Raw genomic sequence first — 27960 nt, forward strand, 5'->3', positions numbered from 1 at the left:
GAGGCAAGACAGGGGACACTCCTTTTCTTGGCACGATCAGTGGCTCTTGGGGCGTGGTTTCAGGAAAGTGTTTATTATGAGGACTGCACCCCTCCCCCGGTTCCATTGTGTTCAGTTTTCTCCATTGTTATCTCTCTTCTCCTTTTAAGAGGATGGAAGTTTAGTAATACAAAAATAGCTCTTAAAAAAATGAAAACTCTCTGCCAGATGGGAACTGAGTCTGTTTCCTCTCACGTGGCAATATGTGCCCCTCTTGGTTCTTGGTGTAGCATGAAGAGAATGAGCTTTGGAGTCCTTGCCGGCCACTTAGGAACCAGCTTCATGGATTACTCCCATCTGTCTAAACCAGCGTATTCCCCTCCGTAATGTGGTGATTATCTTACAGTGTTACTGTGAGGATTAAATGTGATAACTGTTATTAACCACCTCACAAAGAGGTTAGCGTTGTTGCTCAGTCAGTGGCAGCTGAGAATTTTTAGATCTTGGGAGCTCTGCAGTTCTGGTGACCAGTTTGTTTCAGGGTACTGCTCTGTGAGATCATTCATACTTAAAATTAATTTCCTTTAACCATTGCTCCCTGAACCTGCCCATCTTGCTGTGCCCTAAAACATGCTAGCAGCCCTCTCTGAAGCAAACACAACAGGAGACCTGGCAGCTGATATCCTTAGGTCTTAGTCCTGGTCCTTACTCCCCCTCCTGTCAGGCCACCAGTGTATCACTTAATCTCATCATGTCTTATTTATTTCTTTGGTTTAGAAGGAGTGACTTGTGCCAGTGAAGATGAGTAAGCTTCAGCTGAGTTGAAATGTGAGGAAGTGTTGAGAAACGTGAAGGTGGTACAGTGAGTGAGGTGGTAAAGCACATCCACTAATTGTTCCTGGGTAGCAGTTAGCCCAGTTTGAATCAGTAGCTGCAGCACAGTAGTAACATTTAAAATGCCTGTAAATCCTGTTTCTCAGACTTGTTTCCTAATGAGCTTTGAACTACAGGGTTCTCATTCTCACTTAAGTGTCAAGGTTCGGGTACTTTCACATCCTTTTCCCCCTCCATCTGGACACCAGCCAGCCATGTTTTGCTCTACCACTCTTTCTTTTCATTGCAGTCCAGAATTTAATTTGGGGTGTCAGTATTAGAGGAACAGTATTATCGTTATCACTGTCTGAAGGCATATTTTCTCCTGGTGTTGAGCTTACCTTTCGAAGCGGTTTTGTACCTCTGTTTGACAATCAGTGATTAGTTCTCATCCACGTTAACTGTAGATTTTTGAAAGCAGTGACGGGTACATAGGTAACCAGCGTATGGAGCTTGTTTGGTGAATCTTCATCCTCGTTACCTTTTCTGGATAACTGCACACGGGTACGGTATGGAACATTACTGATTCCTTTGGCTGAGACAGCTTTGTTGAGCCTGGTGTCAATGCGCACATGTGGAGTTCCCATCTCCTTCATGGCAGATTTCCAGATCTCCGAGCTCCTGAGGGTGGTGCACTTCTTGAAATCCACTCCGTGGATGTGCTTGAGAATGTTGATGGTGTATTCTCTGGTCACTGCCTCAGGGGGCGGGGGAGCAGAATGGCCCTTCTTCTCGCCACCCTTCTTTGCAGGAGCCATTCTGTGGGGCCCTGGTTGGAAAGGGAGCAAGCTTGCCTTTCACTTGAAGTATGTCAACTTCTCAGTGGGAAAGTTCTGTCTAGAACCTAAATATTTCCTGTTGCCTCTGGAGAGGTGTACTATATCTAAACACAGGGAAAGGGGAGAGTCCTTCTTTTTTAAGTAAGTAGAATTGCTGGGAGGAAAATACTTGAGGTACTCTTTGCTAGTAGAGAGACATTTTGTGTGTTTGAGAATGCCATAATGATTAGTTTACCATTTCCTTTATGTGTAGCAGCCCTTTGAGATAATTATTGGTATTCTAACCATTTATGGGTAAACAGTTGAGAAGTGAGGCTCTGATTTGCTAGAAAGCGGGGAAATTTTAACGAATACAGGCATTTCAACAGCATGGTTGTTGTGTTCTATGCCCAATTGTCCAACTGAAGCATATTACATAGGGCTGGTTTGCTCATGTTTGATGATTGAAAAGATCAAAGGCATGAGCAGTAGGAAATTTTAGGGAGGAGTTCTTCCCTCTGCCCCAATCTTGGATTGATTTGGGGAGAATTGCAAAAAAGAGGAGTGGTTCCTGAAAGTTTTCCCTTTTTTCCCCCTGACTTTTGGAAGTTCATGAAGTTTGTTTTTTAACCATTTGAAGGAGTCTGATCTTTAACCAGAAGAGGTTTGTCTAAAATTTTTTTTTTCCAGTTCCTTCCTGTGTCTTATGCCCTGGTGTTTCCAATGGCTGATGCTTTTCAGGGACCTGAGTTGCATCTGGGTCTGCAGTGAACCATCCATAGCTCATCTGGCATGGCTAGTAGCTCCCACATGGGGTCCCTGTGATGTGGCATTAGACTTAGTCAACCTGCAGGGAAATGGACCTTTATCATCATCCTCCCCCACTTAAACCTTGTACCCACATTCATGTGGGAAGGAACACATGTTCCATTGAGATTTTGAGAGAGAATAGAGGCTTGGAAGGTCTTGTGTTGTTTGCATTTGAGTTTTTCAAGATCATTCTGAAAAAAAGAGTGGTTATACCTGATGGAGCCTGGGAAGATAGTGACAGCCCTCCAGTCTACTCTCTGTTCCCCTCCTCTTTAGCCCCTTCGGATTCTATCCACATTGCTCCTCTCACCCTTCAAGGCACACTTGGGGACTGTGTGCTACAGTTAGTAGGATGGCCCTGTCCTCATTGCTCTGCAGGCCTAGACGCCAAGACACTTGGGGATTGAAGCCACACTAGTCAGCGGGCTGACAGCTGTCTTCCTGGTCAGGTGCACAGTTGTTGAAAAGAGATGAGAGGGAAAGGCCCCAGGACAGCTGAAAGAAGCGTCCGCTTGAGACGCAGCCAAAGCTAGCGGGGCTATGCTGGGAAATAGAAAGGAGAGGAAGACGGAGCCAGGCCAGGCAGTGGGGGCATGAGCTTGCTTGAGACCCATGGAGAATTTCCTGTGCGTGTGTCTTGATCTTTTCTTCATTTATTAAAAATATTCACCTTCCCCGAGTGTCTTGGTTTGGATATAACTGGGTAAAAAGAAGAGACATTGGGGTATTCAAATCAGACTGCTCTCATACCGTCTTTTCCTTTATCCTTCTCTGTGAGTCACCCTTTCTCTCAGCCCTCCGCAACCATCATGAAACTGCTACTTGGAAATTCTCTTCATTTGGTAGCGTGTCCCCTTTTCATTTTGAGCCAGCCTTAGGATACAGCCTGGACCCGCAAGTAGCAAATCTATTTTTATGTTTAGAGCAGTCAGAAAAATCGTCAGGGGTGTTTGCCATGCATCTATAGGAAACTGGGTGGCCACAGTAGCTCTGAAATCTTTCATGGAGACGGGGTTCCTTTCTGTCTGACCTTCTAGCTTCTGTGCTCATTTGTAAATTGTGTTCCTTGCGTGATTAAGCAAACCTCTGAAGAGTGACCACCATCCCTTAAGTAAGCTTTTTCTCTCTTTTTTTTTTTTTTAAGATTTTATTTATTTATCCATAAGAGAGAGAGAGAAAGAGAGAGGCAGAGACACAGGCAGAGGGAGAAGCAGGCCCCATCAGGGAGCCCAACATGGGACTCCATCCCTAGGATCACACCCTGAGCCAAAGGTGGCGCCAAACCACCGAGCCACCCAGGCTGCCTGTAAACTTTTCTCTTGTAAAGATGTAAATACTGTCCTTGTCCTGGGTAAGCACACAGGTTTTTTAATATTTTGGTTTCGGTAGGAGACTACTGCAAGAATGGGCACATGCAAACTCTAGGAAGCAGTTCCTAGCCTTTCTTTGCACTCTTGTATGATGTTTCCACCTTCTGTTCTCCCGTTTCTAGCCTAAACCCACCAAGGGACGGATGCGCATCCACTGTCTGGAGAATGTGGACAAAGCCCTTCAGTTCCTGAAGGAGCAGAGAGTCCATCTTGAGAACATGGGCTCCCATGACATTGTCGATGGGAACCACCGGCTGACCCTCGGCCTCATCTGGACCATCATCCTGCGCTTCCAGGTAAGGACACTTGGTCTCAGGATTCTCCCCATTCCAGAGGGATCAAGAAGACCAGGTTGAAACGGCATCCCAGAATCAGGTGTGTGGAGCTGTATGTCACATGTAGCCACCTGTAGGCACATGGCAGCTTTTCCTGAAAAGTTCTCTTGTCAGATAAGGAAGTTTCTGGGCCACATCCCTGCCCATCACTTGTCTGGTACCTCTTCCAAATGCCTGGTGTGGCCTTCAGGAGCAAAGATAGAAAGATGTGGTTGATGCTAGCTTACTGGCACTAGACTGGCTGAACTTCACCAAAACGTAGCATGTATCATGGAATATTTTTAGGTTTATGACACAGGGTGAGCTCCTTTTTCACTCTTATTCTCCTTTGGATGCAAGGAAGCAGTTTTCAGGGGAAATGTGCAAAAGCCTTAGGCTTGTTTGAATCGATGACAATTTTATGGGTTTGTTATACTCAAGGGAAGGCTCTAAGTATAGAAGTACTCTAAGCCAGAACGTATTCTCAAGGTCATTCTGTCCAATTTCTTCATTTTGTGAGGAAAGGGAGGAGCCTTATCCAGAATTACGAAGCCAGTCGGGACTGCAGTGCTTGCTTCTGACCCTTTAGGAGAGAGCTCAGAATTTCAGCACTGGTGAAGCACCTTCGGCCTGGTTACTGGTTCTTTCTTCATGCAGTGCTTCATGCTTTTCAATTAGAATTGAAATGCAGGAAACACTTCTTACCAAAGCGTCAGGTTACTCTGCAAACAAATGTCCTAACAGTCCTGTCTCCTGGGTGGCTCTGTTCTCTGTGCCTTTCCTTCCTGCTCCACCCCTTTGATAGAAAGTCTGATTGATTTTTCTGGCTAAATAAAAATCTCACCAAAAAAGGGCAAAAACAAATCAAATTATAGCTCTCTTTGTATTCTTCCTAAAACTCTGAAATCAGTGTGTAACCAGTCGTTTTCTCATTTCCCCTGGGAGTGGGTTTGAGTTAACAGTGTTCTGGGTGTGTATGTGGGAGGAGGGGTAGGAGCTAAAACAGCACTATCCAAAGAAACTCCCTGAATTGGTGGTTCCCAAGCCTCCATGATCCTCTAAGGCCTTGGGATAGCTTTTTACTAATTCAGATTCCCTAGGTCTTAGTCCCAGTGATTCCAGTTAAATGGTTCTGAGGAGAGAACCACTGTTGAAGATGACATCATGAATGGAGTTAATTATAACAGTCAATGACTGTTTTGCAAACAGAACTCAGTTGTAGGTTTCTGTCATTTAGTTCCTAAATGATTTGAAAATGGAGTGAATACCATTAAATTCATCAATTATAGCACTCATTCTTAGGCCAGCAGAGGTGGAATTAGTAGGACCCTCTGAGCTTCACTTGTTTCGTAGCGTAAAAAGTTTTATTTCTCTTGCCTTGGCCTGTAGTAATCAGAGCGTGGAAGGGCATCCTGATGGTGGCCTCTCTTCACATCGGGTCATTGCCTGTGTTGGTTAGCTGGCACATGCAGCCCTTTCCAGGATTCTCAGCATGAATTGAGTTGAGTCACTGACTAATTAGCTTCCTGACAGCTTGTCTTTTTCTGCACTTGAACTTGTAAATGCTGATATGTACTTTCTCTCTTTCCTTTGAGGCAAGATAGGCTGTTGATGTCACTGCATGGCCTGCAGTGTTGGTGTCTTTGTGACCTGGCTTTCTCTAGCAGCTGTATTAAATGTTCACTCATTCCACAAATATGTATTGATTCTACATCAGCCAAGGCCCAGCTCACTTTCTGCCTTCTCTGAAAGCCTCCCCATATTCTCCAGAGATCTCTCTCTGTCTCCTCCAGCTCCTGAATATTATACAGCCTTGTCTTACATTCCCAATGCGTATGTGTGCACACGTGTGTGTGTGTGTGTGTCTGTCCAGAGCTCCCAGGACGTGTCCTGCCCTGTCTGTGCATAGCAGGTATCCATTAAATACTAAACATGACAAAAAAAAAAAAAAAAAGAAAAAATACTAAACATGACATACAGGTTTTATTCTACTGTCGCTTTAGAAGAGAGTAAAAGGATGTTGTAGGAAACTGAAATGAAAGTCTTTGAGTTTGCCTCGTGTAAATAGGGAGCTGTCTTCATTTCAGAAGGATATACTGTGTCTCTAAATGCCAAGTCTGGAAATAGAGTCCCTTCTTCGCACAGAGCATAAGAAAGTCGACAGGGGTTAATGTGTAGAATTCCACCTGCCTTTCCTGATGAGTCTGTGTCTTACTCCTTGAATTAGGTTATTCTTTCACATTTACTTTCTGCACAGGAACTAATGATTCTAATAATAGAGTTTGAAGTTCATGCAGACTTATACTTCATATACATATCACAGTCAAAAAAGGATTATTTCTTAGAAGTATAATTATTTCAACTTCTAGGTGTTTTTCCTAGTTGAAAGTTTCTGATTTTTTAATCTTATATTTATATGTTTTACGCTCCTCTTACCTCTCTTCCAAAAAAGATTCTGGGGCATGTGTTTAGATTAAATAGGAAGGACCATTACAGACCAGGAGAGGAAAGCTTGGAATAGCTAAAGCTAAAAAAATGACAGATGGCCTTCTAGACCAATACCATTTACGCCCAATCCTCGTCCCACATTGTAGTATCATAGGCAAGAATTTAAAGACAAGCGGTATTTAGAGCATTTGTCTAAAATCACATAACTGGTAGGACAGTCTCTAATCCAAAGAGCTAACTTTTAAAGTTCCTTATTATGAGCTCAGCGCTTAATTTACCTTCTTCATTTAAGTATGCAGTAGCGCCATGAGACAGCCATTGTTGCTGTTGCCGTTCATCAGATGGGAAGCTAAGGAGCTTGCCTAGTGCCATAAAATAGGCGGTAGAGCCTGGTTTTAGATTCAGGCAGTCAGACGTTGGTGCCAGTGTATAGTGTAGTTTTTATGCTCTCCATGAGTGGCTTATGAATGCAGACTCTCTTAGTCCATTCGAGCTGCTATAACAAAACAGCACAGACAAGGTAGCTTACAAACAATAGAAATTCATTTCCCATAGTCCTGGAAGCTAAGTCTGAGGCCATGCCAGCATGATCTGGGAAGGGTCCTATTCTGGATGGCAGACTTCTCACTGTGTCCTCACATGGTGGAAGATAACCAAGAATTTCTCTAGGGCCTTTTTTATAAGGCACTAATCCTATTGATGAGGATCCTACCCTCTGCTAGGATCCTACCTCCTAATACTGTTACCTTTGGGAGTTCAGATTTCAGCATAAGAGTTTGAGGAAACCAGACATTAAAACTATACCACAGACCATCGAAGCCCACCATGTGTGTGACTTCTCTGAGAATTTGGGTCAACTTTTAGGAAAAGGTAAATATACTGTCCTCATCAATGGAGGATGTGCACCCTAATGTGAAAAATATTTGGTTATAACAAACTAGAACCCGATATTTTTCTGGGGTCTGATGAGGTGCAGGGTGTTTACGGTGAGCACTTGTAGTTGGAAAGATGGGCTATTTTGAGGTTAGAAATGACCCCTAAAGGGGGTTTCTGGGAAGTCATGCAGGTAAGTAGTATTCACTTCTTCCCTCTGTGCAAAGTAGAAAACCTGGTTGGTGTTTCTGTGAGATAAACCTTGAAGAAAGCAGTTTGCTTTGGCACAGTAGATAGTCTGCACAGTTAGGTTGTGATCTGAAGCTTATTTTTCATGTATATAGATCTGTTTTTCTGTGACTGCCATTAGGCAGCTGACTCATCTATTCGGCTAATACATCTTTGTGAATCTTAGATCCAGGATATCAGTGTAGAAACTGAAGACAACAAAGAGAAGAAATCTGCCAAGGATGCATTGCTGTTGTGGTGCCAGATGAAGACAGCTGGGTGAGTGTGAACTCACAGGGGTTCAGGGGCCACTGCACCCAGGACAGAGTCCCGCTGCAGTCATCACTTCTGAGGTGTTGACAACTATCTCTTCCACTACTTCCATCAAGAAGTCTTGTTATGTCGTAAGCAGTTGATAACTGACATTTCAGCTAGCTCACAGCATGGAAGGAGTTCTGATTGATATTCTGGACCTGTCATCTCCACAGTCAGTTTCCCTCTCTTTATTAAGGAAGCTCCAGAGAGCAGTATATCTTGAATTTTAAAACCCTGAAACTATGTTAAAGAATCACATCCATGATATTTTAAAAAAGCAATTGTGGGTTTTCTCCTCCTTTTATTATTTTCTGCTTTGGGGAGGTTTTGTACAGTCAACTTAAGAGTAGTCTATATACATTACCTGTCTCCATTTTCTTTCCCTTTATTCTTCCATTGAAATATTAGTGAAAATACTTTTTTGGGGAACTGCATCTTTTGTTACTCACTGAAATTGTTGGGGCTCATGGTACTAAGAACTGATTTTGTACTAGGTTAACTAGAGAGTTGCTGTCAGAACTACTTTGAGGACAGTTATAACTGTAATGAACATGATCAATTAATGGTAAGTATGGAACTCATAATAAAGAGGATATGCCTAATAAGGGGATCAACTTAGTTATAAGCTTTTAATCAACCACAGATACAAAGTCTGTAAACAGTGTAGAAGAGCTGAGTGTCTCATGAACAGGTAATCCCAGCTGCTTCCTTTCTGTCTGCAAGAATTCAGACCTTGATCCCTGCAGGGTCCTGGTATCTTTGCTGGCAGGGGCAGAGAGGTCTCAGAGGTGTCTGGATTGTGGTCATTTTTCCTTTTGTAAGCATGGTGTCTTAAGTCTAAGGCCCAGTTCACATCTTTTGTCCGACTGACTTACCAAGAAAGAGAAGCCGAAGCCTTGAGGATATGTACTTTATTTTTATAGCAAGCTGAAGTTGAAGCAGTATTTGTTCTGATTTGATTGTCCTTTTAATATTCATTGCCTCTCATTTTTATAGTACTTACAGACTTTTTCTTAAACACTGCATTTATAAAACTATAAATCTTTATTTGGTAATTCTCTTGTGCTTTGTCTTTGTTAGGTACCCGAACGTCAACATTCACAATTTCACCACTAGCTGGAGGGACGGCATGGCCTTCAATGCACTGATACACAAACACCGGTGAGTCGTGTTCTTAGAAACCATACTAGCAGTTTTGGGGTAGAATGCCGACATTCTTCTGTCCATACCTGGGTGACTTTTGATCCTCATATCCATTGCCTTAGATGTTGCACCACGGTGGGAATTCCTGCATTCCATGTGAGGAAAATGTAAGAGAATATGTAAATTCTCCCAAACAAACAAGTTTGCCCATTATCTTCAGCTGTCTTAATAAACTTTGAAATGTTTGTTCAAAAATCAGGTTTCATTGTTTGATGATTAAATAATACTACAGAGTTTACTCTGCTAAGGCGTGATTTCTGCCTTTTGCAGTAATGATCGTGTTTATTGGTCACATGTCTTTTCAACCCATGGTTTTTGTCATGTTCCACTGTTGTTCTGCATAGGCCTGACCTGATAGATTTTGACAAACTAAAGAAATCCAATGCACACTACAATCTGCAGAATGCATTTAACTTGGCAGAGCAGCACCTTGGCCTCACTAAGCTGTTGGATCCAGAAGGTAAGACCTCGAGAAATGAAAGGGAGCTTTTAGCATCTCTAGTAGTGAGGGGCTAACTACTTCCTGTCAGTTTGTTCTATTTGTGCAGCATGCTTCGGGAATTATTGAAGAGAGAGGAGCTTCGTTGTGGTGTGAGAATTACTTGAGGATTTGTGCACAGGATTATATTTGAAAAGGCCTTGAAACGACAAGTATGATTTAAATGTGTTCAGAAGGAAAGGGCTTGCTAGGCAGAGGCACTTGCACGAGCAGAGGTGCAGAACAGGGAACGAGGAAGGTGTATTGGACTAACAGTTCTTTGGGAGTGATGTTTAGAGTAATAATAGGAACTATCCCTGGAAAGCTGGGGTGGAGCCCTACCACTCAAAATTTATAGAGGTTGTTCAGGAGTCACTGAAGTTCTTAGCAGGTATGCTCAAGGAAGGGAACCTGCTCTAGGTGAATGCTTGTTGGCCTGTGTTCATTCCAAGGTGGCAAGCAGCCTTGGGTTGAGTGGGTATAGACCAGGGGGTGGGGGTGGGGTGGGAGGATGTGTAAGGGGCTGTGCAGTGTTTGCTGAGTAAGAAGAGCCTAAGTGAGTTTGGTGCATCAGGAAGGGGGAAATGTGCTGGTGGAAGAAGGATTAGGACTCCCAGTCCTTTCTTCGGGCTGCCTGTCTGGAGGCACAGCCTCCCGTGCTCTGCCTAGAAATGCTCTCTCTACTCCCAGTCCCTGCAACAGGACCCCAAAGACTGACTGCAGGTGACATGGAGCTGACCTTGGTGGGGCAGTCCCTCAGGTTGTAGCTCCTTTAACAAAATCCTAATTCCAGGCTTTTAGTGTGAGCTCTCAAAGGTACTTTGTCTTACTTTGAAGAGCATTTGAAATATAAGAGGATTTGTTCATAGTGCTGGAACTTTTTAGATCACAGTTCTTAGCAACTACTAGAGAGAGAAACCCAAGTGAAAGTTTAAAGTTCTTATAAATATAGAACAGGAAGTTGAACTCCCCAAGGGCAGATTGAGGTCATGAGGCTGCCAGGCAGCCTTGCTATTTTCCAGTGCATCAGATTCAGTGATATGTTCGCTATACAGGAAGCTGAGATAAAATTATCTTTGTGCTAACCCATTAAATGATTTCTTAATATAAACAGAAAACTAAAATTCCTTACGCTGTGATTAATCTTCCTTCTTAACCCCTACCTTAATTATGGGAAGACATTTTTCCTCAGCCGTAGCTCTTTGTGCTAAATAACCTTTTTCTTTTTTTTAATAACTTGCTCATTAGTTAATCTTTCTAATCACTTACTTCCCAGTATGAAAAAGGGGATAGATGTTGCCCTGATCACAAGACAAGGAGCTAAAAAAAGGCAGTTGATGTCACTTATCCTGTGGGTTTGACCTTGATTATTAGTTGCCCTTAGCTATTGTTAGTCGCCTGGTGCCCCGGAAAGCATCAGCTAAGATGTAATTGCAGACAAATTACAAAACCACAAGGTTTTTACCTGCTCACATCTTCACAGTTCTGTTAACGTTGTGTGTGTGTGTGTGTGTGTGTGTGTGTGTGTGTGTGTGTGTGTGTTTTCCTTCTCCCCCATTTCTTTCTCCTTGGGGCATGTGTGGATGGGGCTGAGCAGATACACAGTTGGCCACAGGGACTACTGGGGTGGAAATAGTAGCTGTTGTCCTGGCCCCCACTGCCATAGGCTGCCTTGGTGATGTTGGGCAGGAAGCTTTCCAGCTCTGTGCCCTACTGTTCTTATCTTTAAGAAAAATAATCCTGCCTCACACAGGGCTGCCAGGAAGATAGAAGGCACACATGTGAATGCATTTTGAAAAAGAGCCTGATTATCAGTTAAAAGCCATCCTGTGTATTCTCTTTGTTGTCTGTCCCGAGTTAAGTACTTCACTCAGTATTGCCACACCTCAAACACTTGCCATTTTCATACATTTATTCCCTTCCTTAGTATTTACTGACTACCCACTTTATACAAGATAACACACCAGGAATTTGAGAGGTGGAGCAGCATAGGGCTTAACAAGACACAAGGTTCCTACCCTTGAGGACTTAGTCTTATAAAACAAAGAAAATGTGTATAAGCAAATTATAGTACCTGGCAGAGAGTGGACTGTTTATCCATGTAAACAGAAATCTTTAAGGGAACAGAGGAGACCGTAATTCCTACTAGAGGGATCAGAAACAGCTGTGTTGGAGCAGTAACTTTTCAGGTGGACCCTGAAGGATAGGAAGAAAGTGATGGGGTGGGAAATGACATTTTAGGCAAAGGGAAATTGTGAGTAAAGTGAAGGAATATTGGGAATTGTGGAGCATGTATGGGGAATCTTGAATAGTCCCGTTTGGTTTAGATTGTGCCTGAGAAGAAATATTAGGCTATAGGATTAGAAATGTCTAGGATAGTGGTTGGCTCTTAGGGAGCCTGATAAACAATGGAAGGAAGGAAAGGAAAGTTATGGCAAATTGTAGAGGATTAAGGGGCTTAGACTTTATTTTTTGTAGATTGTAGGGTACTTCTGAGTAATTTTGAGCCAGAAGAAAGTGTTTACAGCTGTGCTTCTACAAGATCAACCAGGTGCAGTGTGTAAAGTAAATTGGGTGGTAGGGAAACCCAGTGAGGAAGCTCTTGCTTCAGACCTGGTTTTGGGACCATGAGAGTCTAAACCATGAGTGACAATAAAGATTCCATAAATAAAATCATCTGGACTCAGATTTGGTGACTAGTGACTAGCTGAATAACAGGTAACAAGATAAAGATGTGCAAAGACTGAATGACTGGAAACAGTTCTGGGGGCATCAGCAGAAATGACAATTTAAGCAGCATAAGCCCAGTTTGGGAGTAGAAGTGGGCAGGGAGATGAATGTGGTATGTCTTGCTAAGAATTACGACTGAATTCTTACTGTATTCTTCATTTTTCTCTAGTAGTTTTGCATATATTTTTGTTTTCTTGGTAGCTTGGGATCCTGTAGAGGAGGGATCCTATTTCTTAAGACTTCTATGTCCTATTGCAGTAGTAGAAGGCATTTATGAATATTCATACCATAAAAGAGTGAGATAGTTTCATCCTCATTAGCCTTATAATTAATGCACTGATGGCAGAACTCTCAGATATACAAATATTGAGAACACTGGCCTATTGCAGTGTTGAACAGTTGTTCTGGGTTGTTCCTGCTGCCTGGGTGGTAGCACTGTGAGCAGCGTACTGAACAAAACCTTCTCCCGGTTACAGATATCAGTGTGGACCACCCTGATGAGAAGTCTATTATCACCTACGTGGTGACTTATTACCACTACTTCTCTAAGATGAAGGCCTTGGCTGTTGAAGGAAAACGAATTGGAAAGGTGAGTTCACACCAATTTTATAAGTTGTGAGACATGATTAAAGTTCACATCTTCATGTACTGCCACCCAGCACCTGTTGTCCCATGCCCTCATCAGTTGGACCTGGAGCAGGTTGTGGCGGACACTCCCAAGAGGCAGGGAAGTAGGCAGAAGCCTCTTCATCCCTAAGAGTAGCGGGAAGTAGGAGTAGCAGGTACAGTCATTAGGGCGAGATCAGAGGGGCATCTCAGACGCAGAGACCTTCCTCCCCCAACCTTACCAGAAAATGGGGTATTGAAAATCTGATGAGTTGGCCAATGTCATGGGTGTGAAATCCTACTTATTCCAGTTGAAAAGGCCCCACTGTTAATGCTTTTTATTTCTCATTTGGCTGATGTTCACCTGCCATATATTTCAAAACACCATAGATCAGGTGACATTGTCTTTTCATTGCAACAGAATGGAAAATTCATGGACATTCTTGAGACAGGACCAAGCAAAACAGAGTCCTTGTTGTTTTTCAAGGATCCTGGGGCTGAGGCAACAGGAGTCATTCAGAATCTTAAACCTTTGCCTGGGGGTTGGGTGGTACAGAACCAATTACACTTGAGTTAAGCTGTCATTGCTCACAAGTAATAGCTACAGACTGAGTGCCTATTAACACACAGTTCCTCGAGTTTAAAATGCTTATGCCAGAGTAGCATAGAACTGTTTGAAAGCCAGTCATTAATTGTGCACGTGCTCATGAAGGGTTATAATCCTGTTTTCCTTACTTGGCAGTATGATGTTCTGTTTTTCTAACTCCTGTTTACAGGTGCTTGACAATGCTATTGAAACAGAAAAAATGATTGAAAAGTATGAGTCACTTGCCTCTGACCTTCTGGAGTGGATTGAACAAACCATCATTATCTTGAACAATCGCAAATTTGCCAATTCTCTGGTCGGGGTTCAACAACAGCTTCAGGCATTCAACACCTATCGCACTGTGGAGAAACCGCCCAAGTAAGATGCAGATTGGAGTGCATTACCATGAGTGTGGGGAAGGATGATGGTGGCCTTGGACCCTTGTTTCCTAACTTCCATGACCTCATCTCATAATGAATGCCTCTCACCCCAGGGGCCTGTCTTACTCTTTTCTTCTGACCCCGACTGGCTGGCTGAGCTCTGTTACAAACCAGGCCTTCTGTGAGCCCTTCCCTGTAGATGGTGCCCCTGGTATGTGTGATATTAGAGTCCTAGGAAATGGTACAGTCTCCAGTCCCTTATCCTGATGTGTTTCAGACACAGGTATCCTGGTACCTGATGTGTTTCAGAATTCCCTCTTCTCTGGATTTGAGAGAAGTAGCTGAGTACGCATATATTGTTTATTAGAAGACTCACGGTGGGCCTGAGACCCATTGTCTCCCATTAGTAACCCGTTGTCAGGCCTACTAATAAGTCCTAGCAAAGTGTGTAAATATGATGTGTTGAATAAAGACAGACAATAAATAGTTTTGTATCTGTTTAGTTCAGTTTTTACCATCCCCCCAAATTGATTTTTCACTTCTTTTTAAAGTTCTAAGTGTCAAGTAAGGATTTTTTAGAGTTCCCACGTCATTCCTCCTTTTTCTGTAACCCAGCTCATTTGTGAATTCCTTGTTGCCATGTCTGAAGCACTAGGTAGTGATTTGAAGCAGTTCTTGCTGAATGTATTCAGCTGTGTGTCCTGAATGAAGTCCATCGTCCAGGAAGTATAGTCTAAACCTTGAATGAAGTGATTAATAAAAGAATGGCACTGTGTGCCCCCAAGTATAAATCTCAGTAGCAATAGCCAGCCCACCAACCCCACCAAAATTCCAGTTGGGCGCATTTTGAGGTCTACAATACCCAAAAACTAAAAACTAATGTACCATGTTTTCTCTATTGTGAGTTCCACATAAAACAGACCAGACATAAATTGCTTTTAAAATTGCATGGCTGTGTGAAATGTTTTTTTCTTCTTCTCCAAGAGCAAATGAATTTTTCCCTCTAAAGGAACACTTCTTTTTTTCTTCCTTTGCTTAGGTTTACTGAGAAGGGGAACTTGGAAGTGCTGCTTTTTACTATTCAGAGCAAGATGAGAGCCAACAATCAGAAGGTCTACATGCCCCGCGAGGGCAAACTCATCTCTGACATTAATAAGGTAATGTCGATCCCTTTTAGCCCTGTGTAGGCCCTGATCTTCTGCAGGCTTCAGGTTCAAGGGCTAGATTGCCAAGAGGGCAGTCTGAAAGGGTCTGACCCGGCCTGCTGAACTGATGAGTGACAGCAGTGGCTCGGGTTTTGCAGGGGGTCAAGCACATACTTGTGGTGGGCTGATCTCTTAGAGTTCTGGGAAGGAATGTTAGATTTTACCAAACCAGTCTTAGTTCACTCTCTTTACCTTGTTACTTTCATCTGTCCAAGACAGTCAACTCTAGCGTCTTTAAACTTCAGAAGGGAGAACTTGAAACCTTATTTCATATATCTGGAATCTGTAGAGCTTGGGGCTTACAATTTTGGCTGTTTATATCAGAGACTGTCCAACAGTTTCCATGTTTTGTCTTTAATTAAAGAATTTCACAGCGGACATTATATTGTGGTCAGTTTTACACATTTAGATTATTTTAAGTAGATGTTTTTTAAGTAAGATATATTTCATAGAGATTAATTTACTGTGGACATTTGGTGAGGATTTTGAAAAAAAAATGTTTAGGTGTGTGAATTAAAAACAAGGGCTCAAAAAAAAAGGTGGGGTGGGGTCGTCTGGCTGGCTTGGTCGATGGAATGTGCAACTCTTGATCTTGGGGTCATGAGTTTGAGCCTCACATTGGGTGTAGAGACTACTTAAATAAATAAAATATTAAAATAATAAGTGGCTCGGGGTGGGGTGAATAAGAGATTCATAATATTTTTTTTTCTGAGAAAAACCATTTATCTTTTTTATGTAATCAGAGCTGTTGAAGATGATTACTTTATTTCCTCTCAAAGTAAGAGATTTATAATTTAGTTATATTGCTCCATATCTACACTGTTTTGATTTCCAAATATAATACAGGACTTTTAGATATAGATAGGATAGAGTGTTCCCCTGAGGCTAAACTGGGAAAAAAAAAAGATTTCTTTTCTCAAGGCTTAAGAGTCAGTGAGGGTGGAAACGAGATGTCCCTTTTAAAAAAGTTCTTGGATCTTATTGAGGAGTACTAGCTGTTGATTGTAGCCAAGGAAAGTTCCTTGAACACTGCAGGAAACTGTTCTCTTTTTTTTTTTTGCCCCTGTAGGCCTGGGAAAGACTGGAAAAAGCAGAACACGAGCGAGAACTGGCTCTGCGGAACGAGCTCATTAGACAGGAGAAACTGGAACAGCTCGCCCGCAGATTCGATCGCAAGGCAGCTATGAGGGAGACCTGGCTGAGCGAAAACCAGCGTCTGGTGTCTCAGGTTCTGCCCTAGACCTTTATTCGGGGAACTGTTCCTGGGGTCTCTAGAAATGCAGACCATACCCGAGGGCCGCAGGACAGCTGCTTATCAATATACACTGTTCTGAAGTAACTTGAGTCCTCTTGCTCACTTCCCATGAAGAGGATGTTTATCATTTCTAATGTACTTTGTCTTCTGTTTATCTAACTTTTCATAGATTTGGAAGCAACTCAAGCAGAATTTGTTTAGAGCCAGTGAGTGAGTGTGAACTGCTCACGTTTATAAATCTTGGAAAATTTCTCTTACCTTCTATCTTTGACCATCTATCTGATCCTTCAAGGCAGTTGGACTGGTCATGAAATAAGTAGAAATGACTTTCCTTTCTACCTGGCTTCACACAAACTGTCACCTGCTCCAGTCACATACGTATAAGGTGCTGGATACGAGCCTATATCCCTCTATAAAAAGAAAAGTTGCTGATTTGCTTTGGGGGAGGGCATCTTAGCTCTAGCAGGAAGTCCTAAGTATCCTAGGAGAGGCAGAGACCAGCAGCTGGCAGGGTTCAAGTCATTGTGGCTCTAGGACCACCAGAGATTGTGTTCAAGACTCAACTTTGTTCTAGTTGGATGGCTTTCTCATTTTGTGTGTGTGGTTTTCTTTCCCCTGTTTCTCTGTAGGACAACTTTGGGTTTGACCTTCCTGCAGTTGAGGCTGCCACGAAAAAGCACGAGGCCATTGAGACAGACATTGCCGCGTACGAGGAACGCGTGCAGGCTGTGGTGGCCGTGGCTAGGGAGCTCGAGGCAGAGAACTACCATGACATCAAGCGCATCACAGCAAGGAAGGACAATGTCATCCGGCTCTGGGAGTACCTACTGGAATTGCTCAAAGCCCGGAGGCAGCGTCTCGAGATGAACCTGGGGTTGCAAAAGATATTCCAGGAAATGCTCTACATTATGGACTGGATGGACGAAATGAAGGTAGAACTTCAGTGAAAGGAGGCCAGAGCTGATGCAGTGGGACCTCTCTTTTTTGACCTACCCACTGACCACACACCATATTGTGTGCCCTAACTGTCCACTCTGTAAAGCCAAAGGGGGCCCCATTACCTTTGGGAAGGTTGTTAGGTCAGGAGTTAAGTGGAGTGTCAAGTGTGAAAAAGTTGTATTGAAAACCAATTTCATAGCTAGGGGTCAGCTGCAGTGATTTAGATTTAATTTAGAACTATTCCACAGTAATCAATCAATCCCATGACGGTTTTCTGTGTTTTTAATTCTTGAGAGTTGGACTAGCTTTCCATCTCATTGACATATGTGTGAGTGGCTCTATCTGGGGAGGGCCCAGGAAGGTAATGTGGGCAGACGGGATAGTGGTAGGCAACATGGGCAGAGTGTGGGTCAAGAACCAGGTGGCCCCTGTTCACGTTGTCATGCAGGGGCTGTGTAGTCTCCTTGAGCCTCCTTTTCCTTGTTTTTAAGTTGAGATCAGTGACAGCAAGGATTAAATGTGCTGTTAACATGTGTATACATCATAAGATGGGCCTGGTTGGAAGTGGCTGCCAGGGCCAGTTTGTGCTTCCTCCTTCTTAATTGACAACCCTGAGCATAGACTTCCAAGCTTTCCTCCTGCCCAGGAAGAGACCTGCCATTGTGCCAAGTCCCTGTCCCTATTTGTGTTCTCTGCTGCCGGCCATAGAAGGCTCATCCACATCAGGCAGTCCCCCAGCTGGAAGGCATTTAGCTCTGTAGCTAGAACAGAACAGGGCAGTTTATAGACTGTACAGTGAAGGCCCCTGTATCTCAGCATTCTGCGTTCCCAAGCTCGGCCTTATGCAAGGAGTTTCTTCCTGGGATGTAAGCCATCATTTTTTGCTTAACCTCTTGAACTATTCCTGGCAGAGGGATAGGGTCACCTCATACCATCAATTTGCCCTCTTATTGTCCCAGATTTATGGTGTTCTCAAGTATGTCTGTCTTGACCTTTCAAAGTAGAAATGTTCATTAAAAACTAGCAGGGAGGCGCATTTCATTTTGTAAATCATGTTGTACATTATAGTTCAGATTTTGGGCAAGAGACTTCCCTCAGAAGTAGGAGTGAAGTAGAAATTCCATCTGGAGAGAATGTCAAATGAGGCCCCCAACTTGGGCTGATGGAAGGAGAAAAGAAAGCATTAGTGAATTCAAACTTACACCAAAGAAATTGTGCAGGCCCTAGTAAGCGTGAAGCCACTTGGCCTTGTTTTTACTTGATTAAAGATGTGGTTGGTTTGTAAGCTTTCAACTAGATTCTTCTCCCATTGATAATATAAATATTACAGAGGCACATCAGTAAGCTTTTAACTGAGGAAAACATCCATGTAAGGGTTCAGCAGCTTCTGGGAGATTTCTTTTCATTTTGAAGTGAAATAACTTCACCATTTGTCTCTCATCTTGCTTGGAATATTGCTGCGGTGTTTTTTCTTCCAGCCCCAATTCACACATTGTACTGGTTCCCCCTGCCCCACTCCCTTTTTTTCTATTCCATTCTGAATGTATTTTTGACCTTATTCCAAAGTAGATGATCTTTACTTTATTATGTCTCTCCTGATGCCAGCTTTATTTGTTTGGTTTTATTCCGATTTGCTTGTCACTCTCCTCCCCTAGAGATGTGGTGGGGTAGCTGGCTCGTGAGAGGCTGCAGCGTGGCTGCTGGTTCTCAGCTTGTCCAAAAATAATGAGGCCCTGAAGTGAGGGTTGTATGCACAGATGTGCCTTCTGTTTTCTCTGTGCACAGGTGCTATTACTATCTCAAGACTATGGCAAACACTTGCTTGGCGTGGAAGACCTGTTACAGAAGCACGCCCTGGTTGAAGCCGACATTGGCATCCAGGCAGAGCGGGTGAGAGGTGTCAATGCTTCTGCCCAGAAGTTTGCAACAGATGGGGAAGGTAAGGGGGTAGAATGTTGCAGCCATTGCTTCCTCGCCACCAGAGAGAGACCCATCCTGATAGAAGTAGATGAGCTGTGTGTGCCAGTGGGGTGTTTGAAGTTACTGTGCTGTTGTAGTTTCCCAGTAGCTTGGTCTGCTACTATGTCATGGGTACACGAGGTGCAGTAGGGTGGCATTCTGGATACTTTTAACTCTGTCAGGCTTTTCTGAAATGGACCTGTGTTTCCGTTAAATACCCAAGTACTGCTTGGTTGATAATCAGACTTTGCCTAGACCACCCTTGATAAATACCAACACCCTGGAGTGGCCGCTCAAGGATCTCATGGCTTTCACATCTAGTTGTACGTATCCTTTGTTAAAGGATGTTTGAAAGGATCTTATATGTGAGAAACAAATGCTGCTGACCCTTTTCTTATGATTTATGTGCTTTTTTGGTTCATAAATGATCACTTTGCATTTGGGGCAAAAAAATAACACCGTTGCCACTCTCATCACTCACCCACCTCCAGTCAAGGCTCTAAAAGCTTCTCCATTGCCTTAAAACGTGGCCCTGCACTGAGAATGAAACTGATAATTTGGTGGTAAGAAAATGGGTGTAACTCACTACTTGCAAACGAGCAGGGACCTGTGCTTAAACTGTGGTGCTCTCATATTCCTTCCTCGGCCTTAAACAGGTTACAAGCCCTGCGACCCTCAGGTGATCCGAGACCGCGTGGCCCACATGGAGTTCTGTTATCAAGAACTCTGCCAGCTGGCGGCTGAACGCCGGGCTCGTCTGGAAGAGTCCCGTCGCCTCTGGAAGTTCTTCTGGGAGATGGCAGAAGAGGAGGGCTGGATACGGGAGAAGGAGAAGATCCTGTCCTCTGACGACTACGGAAAGGACCTGACCAGCGTCATGCGTCTGCTCAGCAAGCACCGGGCATTCGAGGATGAGATGAGCGGCCGCAGCGGCCACTTCGAACAGGCCATCAAAGAAGGTGAAGACATGATCGCAGAGGAGCACTTTGGGTCAGAGAAGATCCGAGAGAGGATCCTTTACATCCGGGAGCAGTGGGCCAACCTGGAGCAGCTCTCGGCCATTCGGAAGAAGCGCCTGGAGGAGGCCTCGCTGCTGCACCAGTTCCAGGCGGATGCCGACGACATCGATGCTTGGATGCTGGACATCCTCAAGATCGTCTCCAGCAATGACGTGGGCCACGACGAGTACTCCACACAGTCTCTGGTCAAGAAACACAAGGATGTGGCAGAGGAGATCGCCAACTACAGGCCCACCATTGACACGCTGCACGAGCAGGCCAGCGCCCTCCCCCAGGAGCATGCCGAGTCTCAGGATGTGAGGGGCAGGCTGTCGGGCATCGAGGAACGGTACAAGGAGGTAGCAGAGCTGACGCGGCTGAGGAAGCAGGCGCTGCAGGACACGCTCGCCTTGTACAAGATGTTCAGTGAGGCTGATGCCTGTGAGCTCTGGATCGACGAGAAGGAGCAGTGGCTCAACAACATGCAGATCCCAGAAAAGCTGGAGGACCTGGAAGTCATCCAGCACAGGTGAGTGGGGCGCTGCTGGTGGTGTGGGGGCTACCAGCCGCCCCTTGTTACCACCTGTGACCAGGGAGGTGAGTACCCTGTTGAATTGCCTTTCCAGGTTTGAGAGCCTTGAACCGGAAATGAATAACCAGGCTTCCCGGGTCGCCGTGGTGAACCAGATTGCACGGCAGCTCATGCACAGTGGCCACCCAAGTGAGAAGGAAATCAAAGCCCAGCAGGACAAACTCAACACGAGGTGGGTGTGCAGCCAGCAGTGTGCTGCTCCCTGTGTGCCAGACGCCGGACCAGGGAGGGCGAGGTCACTTCTGAGTCTTGCTGTCAGGAATTTCCCACACAGGGTCACTGATAACGTGGCACTGATGTCACAGCATTGGCATCTGCCTTTCGACATACCTGAGTTTTGCAAGAAATGTCTTTTGGGGTGATGCCATTCAAGGCAGCCTGGCACCTGCCTGTCCCCATATAGGAAGTAGGGTATTACTACTGTGAGACCTGTGCCCAGTGTGGAGGACCATGACATCCAGGTGGTACCTCTACTGTGCCTTTTGAGGTGATTTCTGGAACAGAATTCTAACATGTTTTAGACATAATTGGCGAGTGGAAGTCCTGATTACCAACTTAGACCTTTGTCCTCGTGTTATCTGTTGAATAAACACACTTGAATAGGTTGTGGTAGCCTCAGTTCTGAAGGTTACTGCCAGGTATTTTGAATTTGGAAAATATTCATTAGGTATAGTTCAGAGATAAGTAAAACTCACATGGCAGAAATGCAATTTCAGAAAAGTCAGTGACTCTTTGGGGGACAGGTGTGTTATCACTGCCCGCATTGGAGCTCTTTGAACAAGTACCTCTTCATGTCAGGCTTTTTCCAGATCATATGGTGTCCTTTAAGCTGTTTGATGGTATTTGGTGTCCATAGACTGAGATGATATTCCCAAAAGCATTTATTCATAGCAGAGATGGAGTGAAAAAAAAAAAAAGACAGACAGCTTTGACCATCACTCTTAATGTCTGCACAGCCGTGAGCTGTCAGCCTGTCTCTGACACGGCTCTCTCCGTGTCCTTGTGCTCACAGGTGGAGTCAGTTCCGAGAGCTGGTTGACAGGAAGAAGGACGCTCTTCTCTCTGCCCTGAGCATACAGAACTACCACCTTGAGTGCAACGAAACCAAATCCTGGATTCGAGAGAAGACCAAGGTCATCGAGTCCACCCAGGACCTGGGCAACGACCTGGCCGGCGTCATGGCCCTGCAGCGCAAGCTGACCGGCATGGAGCGGGACCTGGTGGCCATTGAGGCGAAGCTCAGCGACCTGCAGAAAGAGGCCGAGAAGCTCGAGTCTGAGCACCCTGACCAGGCTCAGGCCATCCTGTCTCGGCTGGCCGAGATCAGCGACGTGTGGGAGGAGATGAAGACCACCCTGAAAAACCGCGAGGCCTCCCTGGGAGAGGCCAGCAAGCTGCAGCAGTTCCTGCGGGACCTGGACGACTTCCAGTCCTGGCTCTCCCGGACCCAGACGGCCATCGCCTCTGAGGACATGCCCAACACCCTCACCGAAGCCGAGAAGCTCCTCACGCAGCATGAGAACATCAAAAACGAGATCGACAACTACGAGGAGGACTACCAGAAGATGAGGGACATGGGCGAGATGGTCACCCAGGGACAGACCGACGCCCAGTACATGTTTCTGCGGCAGCGGCTGCAGGCCCTGGACACTGGGTGGAATGAGCTCCACAAAATGTGGGAGAATCGGCAGAGTCTCCTCTCCCAGTCCCACGCCTACCAGCAGTTTCTTAGGGACACCAAGCAGGCCGAGGCCTTCCTTAACAACCAGGTACTGCTCCCCCGCCTTTGCTTCCTTCCTGGCAGAGCAGCCCCTGTTTGCCCTTTGAAGCTTTCTAGCCAGGCTGCCGCTTCAGAGCACCCCTTTGTGGAAACAGAAGGTTAATGGAGAGGCTCCCCTCAGCTTCCAAGGCATTGAGACCCCTCACACTGTGGGGTATGGGAGCTGAAGGTTCCTGCAGAGTCCCGTTCTGTTTCAGCGGCTTTCAAGAATCTCTTAGGTTCTAAGTATGTGTTCATAGTATCGCATTAAATTGGCAATATTCTGTAAGGCAGTGATCCAGTTTGACAATTTGAAAGGTACAGTGAGGGGTTTTTTTTGTTTGAAAAAAAATTTTTTTTTTTATCTGCTTGGGGTTTTTTGTTTTGTTTTGTCTTTTGGTGCAGGACTAAGTGGTTCTGTCTTCCTTGCTCTAGGAAGAGTCAGGGGCTTCACCCAGTGACACCACAAGGTAGGAACTAGAGAAGGGAAACAGCTAAAGATAGTAGGCAACATCAGGGTTGTTAATCTGTCTTTTCAGAAGAGAGTTTGAACAGAGTTTGTCGCCACTGCCTTCATGACACATGAGAGGACCCTGGTGGCTGATGCATAAAGCGTTGCTTAGTTTCCTCACTTACTTTGGGAAAAAAATGTAGCGAATTGAACCACTTAAGGAAATTAAATTCCTTATGGTGCCCCACTAGGTTTTTCCCCTCCCAACCTTTTGTTTTCTTTGATCAGCCGATTATTTAAGTACAGCGGAGCAAGCGTTACGAAGTGTGTTGTATGGAAACCAAGGACATAGGAAAGGGTGCTTTCATTATTCTGGAAACGAGTTGTGTATCTCGATGTTTCATCCTGCTCTGATTTTGGTTTTCTCTCTTTGCAAAAGGAGTATGTGTTGGCCCATACTGAAATGCCCACTACCTTGGAAGGAGCTGAAGCAGCTATTAAAAAACAAGAGGACTTCATGACCACCATGGACGCCAACGAGGAGAAGATTAATGCTGTTGTGGAGACGGGCCGGAGGCTGGTGAGCGATGGAAACATCAACTCAGATCGCATCCAGGAGAAGGTGGACTCCATTGATGACAGGTACGGCACTCCGAAGCTCCTGAGGGAGTCCCAGTCCTCTAAATTGTTAGCCGAAAGTCCTTGGGAGTGTGAGTATCAATCTTCCACTGGGTGGGGTATGGACAGCTGGTAAAATTTAATCTACCCACCCCAGAAAACTAGTAAGCAGTACATCGGTGCCTAGAAACGTGGTTCTCATGGTCAGGCATGTACAGGTGTCCACAAAAGAAAACTCTGAGGAGCAAAACTAATATTTAATCAAATATTTATGAGAGCTGTGATGCCAGTTAGCAATCAGATATAAGCCATGCCTTTCCGGAGTTGATGTGTGGAGCCTGTCGCATGATGGGACCCTGAGAGCCACACTTCCCCAGCTAAGCCCATGTTCACCTTCATCCATGCAAGGATCCTCTGAAGCCTTCCAGGAACAACTAGGGAGGGGCGGCGAGGTTTACTTGTCCTGAGTACCTGGCAGAGCCACATTATCAGGCCCCTCTCCTCTCAGAAAATTGGCTTGGATAATGCCGTAACAGGATTTTTTCATGATGAGAAAAAAGTCCCTTTCGTCTTCTGCCAAGGCATCTCTAAGATTTGATGCTTTTATTTTTATTTATTTACTCATTTATTCACAGTTAAGACTTTTCTCCCTGACTGAAGGCCAGAGTACTCTGTGTGTACCTTAATTCTCACCCTGCCTTAGGCTGTTACTAAGGTGGGATGTCAGTGCAGATCAGGGTTTGGCTGCACCAGCACAGGCTGGTTCTGGCCTGGCCAGTTGCATCCTGGTTTAGCCTATCTGGGTCAGTCTCTAGTTTCTGTTCCAACTGATCTTCTGTGGTCCCAGTTTGGGCTGGATTTAAGGGCTCATTGTGAAACTGATGTCATCAAGAAACTTCTGACTTTCAAGTGCAATGAAAAAGAAGAACTTCTTGCTGAGAGCGTTTCCTTGTTTAGCTTCTCCAAGAAGGGTCTCCTGGGATCCTGGGCCATCTGAACTTCCTGTGATATGCGGTGAAAGGGGCAGTGACTCCCTCCTCAAGAAGACTGAGCTTTTGGCTTTAACATTTCCAAGTCTGTCCTTTCCACTGATTCATAGCCTCAACCACGCATTTGAAGGGTGCTGTTATGGAATAGGGTATAACATACGTTATCATTTTGTATGTGTTGCTCCTCAAACAGCATAAAAAAAAAAGAAAAAATTCCTCACCAAACCCTTGATTGTGAAAAGCAAAGACTAGGCAAGGTTTTCCTAACTTAGAGAAAAAGAATTTCCTTTTTTCCTAATGTTAAACCTCGAGTTATTTTGTAAGTCTAATACGTCACGCGTGTCTGTTCGATGCATACAGCTGGTTTCCTGAGGGCAGACCTGGCGGTTAGGGACACGTGCTTCCAGGCAGGCGTGCAGCTGCCTTACAGTTTCCTGCGTGTGTTTACACGTCCCCTGATGCTGCAGCTGTGAGGGGTTTTTGGAAGCAGGTGATACTGTCAAGGCTGGAGACTCCTGGATATGAGAGAACATTTCAGCAGCCCTCAAATGTGGTTTAGCCTTCCTTTTGCCCTTGACTCGGAGCTTGGGCTCCTGGGGTCCCAAAGACTTCTTAAGATTTCTGTCTTAAAAAAGAAATGGAAAATACTATCTATAGTTGGCGGGGGGGGGGGGGGGGGGGGCTTTCCATTGATCTGCCCTCAGGACAACTACGGATTCCTCAGCTGCTGTTAACTGCATTCTGGTTTCACTTGTGTATCCCCAGAGGCCTCAGGATCAGAAACTGACCCCAGAGGATACTTGCCTGTTAAAAAATACACAAATACGTGAGTTCCAGGTGCTATGGGTGCACAAGCTGAGTAAATACCTGGACCTTCAGATCTAATCTCTTGTCCAGAAACATTCTGATGCTCTTGTGAAGCTATTTTCATAAAATGCAAAATCATTATAATGTGCTTACGTTCCGGAAATCTTGCCGATTTCCGTGGAGTTTGTTGAAATGAAAAAGTACTAGAACAAAGACACTGGCTCTTAACAGATGTGGGTGGGGTGCAAGTGACCTTTAACGTGCTCATGCCTGGGTGGAGGGGAGCCTGCTGTCCAGGCTTGCCCTAGGGGTGCAAATGGGTGAGCTTCCTGGCTCGAGCGAAGTTGCAGCCATGGTGCAGTCCTGAGAGAACAAGGAAACAGGATCCAGCTTCATAAAGCCAGACCCTGTCTCACTGCAGGGAAAAGCTTTCGTATTACCCATCTGTTTTATTCAGGCACCTGTGGTTCTTTAGTTTTTTACAAGAACCACAGTTAGACTTAGCATCTGCCTCAGAAGATGAAGGAGCTTCTGACTCTTACTAGAGGGGTAGAAAGTGAGAAATGGAAATAAAGCAACAAGTTTAACCTCGCCCCAAACAAAGAGCACCTTTAGGACTGTAAAAAACTGCGGTCAAGTTTCAGAAGGTCCTTCCCTATGATTAAATCCATGACCCAGCCTTGAAAGGCTTTCCTTGAATGCCATTGGTTGCCAACTCTCAGTTCTCTTGAGGGTTTTCTGAGTCTGCAACAAGTGTCATGCTGCCCATGTGGCTGTTGCCCACTCTGCAGAGCTTAATCCCTCAGACACCATCATTGTGTCCTCTCGGAGATCTGTCATTGGGACATGGGGCCCTAAGTCACCCTTTGGTCACCTTTCCCTTCTCCCTGGTCCCCATAGAAGAGAGAGACTGCCTGGCCAGAATCTGTCAGGTGTCTTTGAGACTTGAGTATGTAAGCTCCAGTCAGACTTCTGTCTGGTTGCGCCTCTGTCTTCGTGAGACTTCGCAGACAGTGTCTGAATTATTTTTTTTCCATCATTGCCATGAGCTTCATGGGGGTGTGTCCTGTTGTAGCTGCCAGTTTCTAGTCCCTCCTCGCCTTCTGAGCACTTGCGTGTGGCTCTGTGGAAGGGACTGGGGTCTTTCATTCCAGGCTTTGTGCCTGACTCCAAATAACCTTCCTCCTGAAGATTGGCTTTAGCTTCTTAAAACCCCCTACCAAGAGTGACTGGAATTTGAGGTTCGGAAAAAAGAAAGTTAAACTTTTCTTAGACATTCCTTCATCATCCACATTTTTAGACACCTAATTCCTTTAGCCCAAATTCACTAACAGTCTTTAAATAATTTTTAAAAAAAAATTTTTGGTATCTGAGAAAGGATATCAATGCAGTAAAGAGGCTTTGGCTTTTTTTGTTGTTGTTGTTCTGAAACCAGTAGAATGCTGAAGGTGTGGGAGGAGAAGCCACAACCTTTCGTCTCATCCATGGTGCTTGTCAGTTTAGTTGCTGCTTTCTGACCTGTGCCATGGGGTTTTACACCATTAAACATGCATACACTCTTTCCATTTAGCATTACTTAAGAAATATTTTTCTATTTTTGCATTTTACTTTGATCTCTTTTCCTGAAGCTCTGAAACCCCTTTCAAGTAAAAAAAAAAAAAAAAAAAAATCATAGAGTCATTATGCAACTCTAGCATCTGCCTGGCAGTATTATTTCCACTCGTGTTCTTCCAGTTGTTCTGTAGTCACTGGCATCTTCTCGGAGCAGAGAGCATTTCCCTTCGGTTCCCCAGGCAGATGATACCGGCCCTGCCACCACAGTCCGTTGTTTGCCAGCATTCACTGAGGGTCCGTGTCACCCATGGCATCACTGTAAGCTCTTTCTTGCTCCCTCGGAAGGTTCTCATGGGTCACTCAGCAGCTGGTGCTCCCTGGGCTGCTCGTGGCATCCTAGAGAATCACAGGTTATGTTTCTCCTCATCCCTCTGTGGGGGCCGAACAAGAGAGACTCTGCGCAAGCACACATAGCAAGAAATTGCTTTGAGACTCAGAATGAAAACCCAATGTCCTTATCTACCCCAGTTAATACCCTTCACTAAGTCTGGCTGGCTGGCTGGCTTAGGTTTCTTGGGAATATTGGGGAAACTGTATTCGGGGCATGGGTGCTTGGTTGTCTGTGCAGTAGCTCCTCCCTGTAGCCACAGAGCTGCATCAAGGCCATCCTCCTCACGGCGCGCCAGCTCTCCTGGCATCCACATAACTGGCGTTCACAGTCTTGGGTGGAGAACCTTAGCCACTGGTGCGTGAGGGAGTCTTGCTGAGCAGTTCTGGCACCACAACGGCGTGTGCGAAGAAGCCCTGTGGACAGCATTCAAGCTGGGCAGCCAGCACCCCCATTTGCCTTGTCATTCCCCAAGTTCAGCTCCTCCCAGTTCTT

At 44.9% G+C, this 27960-nt stretch overlaps 1 protein-coding gene across 3 annotated transcripts in view; it reads left to right on the top strand.

The window, feature by feature from the left end:
- Positions 1 to 27960, top strand: part of SPTBN1 (spectrin beta, non-erythrocytic 1) — a 197967-nt gene that overhangs the window by 133064 nt on the left and 36943 nt on the right. For all 3 annotated transcript variants that reach the window (XM_041754507.1, XM_041754509.1, XM_041754508.1), the window contains 14 exons: positions 3913 to 4086; positions 7841 to 7932; positions 9049 to 9129; positions 9516 to 9631; positions 12856 to 12968; positions 13762 to 13949; positions 14991 to 15108; positions 16226 to 16384; positions 17041 to 17343; positions 19136 to 19289; positions 19966 to 20836; positions 20934 to 21071; positions 21912 to 22668; positions 23549 to 23751. In XM_041754507.1, coding sequence (XP_041610441.1) covers positions 3913 to 4086; positions 7841 to 7932; positions 9049 to 9129; positions 9516 to 9631; positions 12856 to 12968; positions 13762 to 13949; positions 14991 to 15108; positions 16226 to 16384; positions 17041 to 17343; positions 19136 to 19289; positions 19966 to 20836; positions 20934 to 21071; positions 21912 to 22668; positions 23549 to 23751 — 3467 coding nt within the window. The remainder of the gene's footprint in view (positions 1 to 3912; positions 4087 to 7840; positions 7933 to 9048; positions 9130 to 9515; positions 9632 to 12855; positions 12969 to 13761; positions 13950 to 14990; positions 15109 to 16225; positions 16385 to 17040; positions 17344 to 19135; positions 19290 to 19965; positions 20837 to 20933; positions 21072 to 21911; positions 22669 to 23548; positions 23752 to 27960) is intronic.

This window comes from Vulpes lagopus, chromosome 5, assembly GCF_018345385.1.
Source record: "Vulpes lagopus strain Blue_001 chromosome 5, ASM1834538v1, whole genome shotgun sequence".
Taxonomy (NCBI): Eukaryota; Metazoa; Chordata; class Mammalia; order Carnivora; family Canidae; genus Vulpes; species Vulpes lagopus.